The 6,000-nt window shown below is 53.2% G+C and overlaps 1 protein-coding gene across 2 annotated transcripts in view; it reads right to left on the reverse strand.

Annotated features, from left to right (window-relative positions):
• Positions 1-5,587, reverse strand: part of FGD3 (FYVE, RhoGEF and PH domain containing 3) — a 100,386-nt gene extending 94,799 nt beyond the window's left edge. The window contains exon 1 of one of the 2 annotated variants that reach the window (XR_007379238.1): positions 5,388-5,587. Coding sequence is in view for 1 of the 2 variants with exons in the window: in XM_048957160.1 (XP_048813117.1) it covers positions 5,388-5,535 (148 nt within the window). In the remaining variant the exon portion in view is untranslated. The remainder of the gene's footprint in view (positions 1-5,387) is intronic. The other variant, XM_048957160.1, reaches the window with a different exon arrangement.
• Positions 5,588-6,000: the final 413 nt, after the last annotated feature.

Below are 6,000 nucleotides of genomic sequence, written 5' to 3' on the forward strand. Positions count from 1 at the left end.
CCGCGCAATGCGAAAACTTAGAAATGGCCATTCTCGCTTTTGAGAACTCTGAGCGCTCCAGAAAGTCAGCAGCATCTAAAGAAAGTCACAAAGGCTGTCTCAGTGCCTGACAGATTCCTACCAGACAGAAAAACTCCTTCTCCAGGCAATCGCTGCACGACACAGCTACAGAGAGGAGCCCAGGAAGGCTGCCAAGCTCCTCAGGGTGCCGGCCACGCTGAGCCCAGGCTTCCCTACTCCTCCCACCAGCGTGCACTACGTCTCTCAGGCAGCATTAAGTGCATTCATGCAAAAGGAAAGTTAGACTTGGGCAACTGTTTTATACTGCAGTCGACCACATTACTGGCCAGCATGTCTGACCAAGTAACACAAATGGAAGAAGCAATCTGCTGCCATCATGCAGGGATGCTCCTGCAAAGACACCCTGAAGGGGGTTGCAGCATTCCAGGCCCTGAGGCAGGCGGCTCAGCTCTCTGTTAACACTGCTTCTGGAGGCAATGAGTTTGTGTAACCACCTCTCTGAGCACCCCAAGGAGCGTACAGGGAATCCTATGTGAAACGACTGAAGTTATGCTGAGCAAACCTCCTCCTCTCCCCAGCACTGCTCAGCCTGCTCCATCACCAGCCCGCTGCCTCGCACCACTGACTGAAGCCAAATAATTCAGTGCAACCCCAGAAGCAAGTAAGTGCAAATACCAATAAATGAAATAGGGCTGCATTTTGCACAATGACCAAAATAGCAACAACAGTCAGTGCACCAGAAGAAAAAGCAGGAAGTATTTTGAGTGGTAGTGGTCAGGGACCGCAGAGGCAACGCGCTGTAAATACTGTCATTACTGGGAAGCCAGTTCACAACAGTGCACCCTGGGTGCTTCCCACAGAAGTACACAGCGAATACTGCCCATAGGAAGCAATGGCCATGCCAGGGAGGGAACGGAAGGGAGCATCAGCCCCTGCCTCCATTCAGTGCTGCAGGGCAGGACTCCCTACATGAGCTCTTCTCTGCGGTGCCACAGCCTTCCAGCACCAAGATACAGCACGCAGTATCCTAAGGATGCTGAGCACAGAGTACAAACGTGCAAAGTCACTGTCTGAGGAATAAAACTCAAAGACCCATTAAATTTTAAGACACTGCAAAGAATAAAATGCAGATATGGTAGCATGGTTACGCTAAACCTCTTGTAAGAGAGGGATGGGGAGTGGGGGTAGAAGGAATCACAGAATGGCCAGGGTTGGAAGGGACCTCAAGGATCATGAATCTCCAATCCCCCTGCCACAGGCAGGGCCACCAACCTCCACATTTAATACTGGACCAGGCTGCCCAGGGCCCCATCCAGTCTGGCCTTGAACACCACCAAGGACGGGTCATCCACAGCCTCTCTGGGCAGCTGTTCCAGCACCTCACTGCTCTCTCTGCAAAGAACTTCCCTGACATCCAACCTAAATCTCCCCTCCCTGAACTTAAAACCATTTCCCCTTGTCCTGCAGCTATCAACCATTTCAAAGAGTTGATTCCCCTCCTGTTTGTAGGCTCTCTTTAGGAAGGAGGGGCAGAAGCTTCCCCTCAAGCACTCCCCAGCACACCTCCACAATACTTACACCAACAAAGGCCTTCTCAGGTTTCACTCCTCATAACCCCCAAAGCAGGCAGTGCTTGCCAGGACTGCCTCCCGATTACCGTAGGCTGCAGAGAATGCAATGCTGATGTGCCAACATCTAGCCCCAATTTCATGGGAGATTTTCGTGGTGGTGGAAGTGTGGGGTGCCATGTCTGGCTGAGCAGAGCTCAGTGCCTAGCAGGGAGCTGGGGAGGGGAACAAGGAAGTTGAGTGCTGAGAGCTGGAGCTGGGAGAGCAGCACGGATGGATGGCGGCCACCTCATGGGGACAGCAGCTGAGGAGCTCCACCACCTCCCTCGCTATCCGTCCTCTCTCACCCACCTGTACTTCAGTTCACCCTATCTCAGGCTATCTCAAATTCTCTCTGTTTCCGTGTCTGAAAAATAAATGATGTTAATTTTTCATTTAAAAGGAAGTTCAGGGAATTTGGAATAGGAGAGATATTTTGCAAATAGCACCATCATTCGTCATGAGACAATAATCATAAACCAAGGTCTCTGAAGCAAAGCATTCACTTTCACATTAAAATTTGATAACGCCAACAAAAGCAAATGCCACAGTAGTTATTACTACTTTTAATCTACAACACTGTTTATTGCACTCAGGTAAGTTAGTATTCACATAGTCAACAACTCAGAGCCCCAGTACAATATCTGCGATCAGTCATGCAAAATAGAAGCATTTATTACTTGTTTTTTATCGACCGCCTCTCTTTAATAGTCTTACAATCTTAAAGTTTTTATTATTTTGTAAAAGAAAAATATTTAAATTGTTTACAGAACAGCCTGAGGAAGCAAATGAATCTTATTCATAAGCATTTGAAAAGTTTACAGCTGGAGAGAAACAAAGCATTAATCACACCACAGCTACAGTAACACTCGTTGTCCTTTTGATTCACATAAGGACTGTGCGGGCACACCGACCAAAGGAGGACCATCTGCACCAGCATGCCTGCTGTCTGGGGGTCTCCACAAGATTCCGACATCACAAGTAGGTACAAACAATTTGAAGGCAATACATTCATTGCCATCCAGCAGGGTCAGCAGCAGCAGTTATGCTTCAGTCCGGAACAAGAGCGTTCACCCATCGAACCGATTCATGTGGAAGGACAGAACCGTTTCCAAGGACAGCCCAAGGACGCCGTTTGGTTTTCATTGAAAACCAGAGGGAAATGTATGAATTTTAGATAGGATTTCAGAAGGCTGCAATCTCCAGATCACCCCATCGCACACAGCTTGCTTGAGAACAAAGGTTTCCCAAAAACAAACAACTAAGAACTTAACCGTGGAGCTTGCAGTATAAAAACCTAGGGCTGCACTGAAGACAGACAAAAAGCAGCCACAAAGCCCATCCTGAAAATACTGCAATGCAAACAATGCACAAGTGAGAAGTTATCACCTTGGATTCCGACCTCCTGTGTTTTTCTTCCTGGTGTCCCAGGGTCCCAATAACCTGCTCCCACTGCTACTGCCTTAGGACTCTTCCTCCTCTTTGATCACTCTACAGAAGCTCATCCCACATGAGAAGCCACGAGGACCATCACTGCTCTGTTGAATTAATCACTTCCATTGGCTGGAATAGAAAATCCTTTCCTACATCTGTGACAGATTTCAAGACCAAAAACACTTTCAAGCCTCAACCTTCAGTGACGTGGTACAGGAGACACTCACAAGAGCTCTGCAGGTCAGCCTCTCCTGTGGCACTGCCAGACCACACTGGATTTTCCTTAAGGAAAAGGTACCCTACTGCCATCTCCTATCTTTCTTCCCACCCCTGTGGAGGATGATACCCTACCGGGCTTGTATCTACACATCTGTAAAGACACAGAGCTCATCTGTAAAGACAAGGTCCTGCATTCATTCCTGGCAAGACACGCAAGGTGCCACACAGAAGGTACTCTGATTCCTCCTGAAGTCCAGTCTGGACTGAGCCTGGGCTCAACAAGCAGGACACATCTGATCAAACGCACAAGAGCAAGCAAGCTCTGCATCTGCAGACATCACTGACACCAATCACCACACTCCAGCCGCTCTAACTTTGAAAACAGAAATAACTCACTCACCAAAGCCAACCACAGTCACCAAAACTACATGTTCGTGCACACGGTGGGATATTTATAGCACCTATCTACCAACATCTAACTAGAGACCTTTGGCTCCTTCTGTAACTAATGGAGACAGGCTGCTAACGCAGGTATCCCAGACCACCTCCTGCAGGTGTCAGTCCGCACTGCAGGACCTGTCTGCAAACCCAGCACACTGCAGCTCGCTACCGAGTTGCTCAGGAGATGCCAGAGGTCAGACTGGGTGTCCCTGGAGCCAGAGCAGAGGGGGAACATCAGCAGGTCTGCAACTCACAATCATCTTCCTGGGGTTTGTCCAGCCTTTACCCACCAAGAAGCACGGCAGAGGAGAAATTCCATTTTTGAAATATTCGGATTCTTTCTTCAAAAGGATTTCCTTTGAACTCAATTTAATTTTAATCACTTATCTCTAGCTTTATTAAGCTAAAAGAAATACAAACAAAACCAGCTCGCTCACGTCAGCCCATGATGTTACAAACACAGCTCTCCTGGTTAGAGTATCATCTGTGTAAATACAGCATCCTCACAAACAGGATGGAAACTAAAATACACACCTTATAACGAGCATAAAAAACACTTTTATCAGTGTGTTGACCAGTACATATTCCATCTGCATTGTGCCCACTTCTCTGTGTGGACAACAAACCCAGCTCTGCTCACTAACAATTGCCAATGGTCTCTTTCACTCCTTGGTGCTGCTGCGTTTCAGGCACTGCAAGAAGACGTTTGCCTCCAATTCTTTCCAACTGTAGAGCCATTTTCCTTTGTGTTAAAGTTCCCCCCAGCCTGCACAGGAACGAAGGTAGAGCGTATCCCTTTAACATAGTTTAACCACTCTTAATATTTGGAATGGAAAATGTGACTTAGGTACCGAGGTTTAAAAAACAGCTACGATGTATGCGGCCAATTCTCTAAACACGAATCTCATAAGGATTTTCAGGGTTTTTTTCCTTTTCTTTTTGCACGAGAACGTAGCGCTCAGGGGAGACAGCCAGCTCAACGCAACAGCCCATTACGGCTCAGAGCTTTCCAATTTGCAACTAGAAATGGTTTACATTAGAAGCACTAACAGCTCCAAAAGGTATTTAAAAAGGAGAGAGCGGAGCAAAAACTTGGCATTTCGCGACGCCTAAATATGGATCGGCAGGAAATAAATTTGATCTCCTCGGTTAATAATAGCCCTACCCGAAGAAGAGTTTCACAGAACCGGTTTTATGTGGTTTTCGGAGAACTAAAAATACCCGGCCGCAGCTCGGCGGCCGCCGGACAGCGCGGGACGAGCCCAACAAAGGTGCGGGAGCGAGCGGGGCGGCCCGGCCTGCAGCCGAGCGCTGCGCCACGGCGGGAGGAAGAGCGGAGCGGAGCGCAGCGCTCCCACGCCGCGCCGGCCGCCCCGCTCGGCCCCGCGCCCCCCCTCACCCCCCCCCGGGCCGACAGAGGGCCCGGACCCGCCGGGGGAAGGGGGAGGGCGGGACGCGCTGCCCTCCGGCCGCGCACACCTGAAGCGGGGCCGCCCGGGGGCCGGCCTCCGTCCGCCGAGCCCCCGCCGCCCGCACCCGGGCGCTCCCCGCGGCCCCCGACCGCCCCCGGCCTCCGCCGAGAAGAAGGCGGCGGGAAACTTCTCCCCGGGGACGCGGGGTCCGGCGGCGCTCCTTACCCGCCCCTGCCCCTGCCCGCGTCCTTACCCTCCGGCTCCATCTGCTCCCGCCGCCGCGCTCCGGCGCTCCCCGAGCCGCGGCGAGTCGGGCCGGGCGGCGCGCCGGGCTGAGCGGTTACAAAGGCGGCCGCCGGGCGAGGGGGGTGGGTTTCCTCTCCCTCCCACTGCAGCTGCATCGCGCCGTGAGGCGCCGCGAGCGGGACGAGGCGCCCCCGAAGGCGGCGGAGGCGGGAGGGGCTCGCGGCGCCTCGGCTGCGAGCCGCCCGCCCCGGCGCGGCCCGGCCCGGCCCAGGCGGCGAGCGGGACCCGCGGGCGGGGAGGGGCCGGGCGCCCTGCGGCCAGGTGCGGCTCCCGGCCCGGGGGAGGGGAGCGCGGCGCTTCGCGAGCCGCTCTGCGGGCCTCGGGGCGGGGGTACGGGCGGCGAGCCTGACGGCGCGCCGAGCCCCGCGGGGGAAAGAGGGGCCCGAGGGGACGGAGCTGCGGGGCGCTGCCCGGGCAGACGGCTGCGGTGCTGAGGGACGGCCGCTGCTGCCCCTCCAGCCGGCTTCTCGGGCGAGCGACCCTCCGTGCAGCAGGGAGGGTTTTGTGCGTTTTGCTGGGCAAAGCCCCGCAGTCCTGCGTACAAAAGCAACGTGGTGTGC

This window comes from Lagopus muta, chromosome 11 (assembly GCF_023343835.1).
Source record: "Lagopus muta isolate bLagMut1 chromosome 11, bLagMut1 primary, whole genome shotgun sequence".
In the NCBI taxonomy this organism is placed as follows: domain Eukaryota; kingdom Metazoa; phylum Chordata; class Aves; order Galliformes; family Phasianidae; genus Lagopus; species Lagopus muta.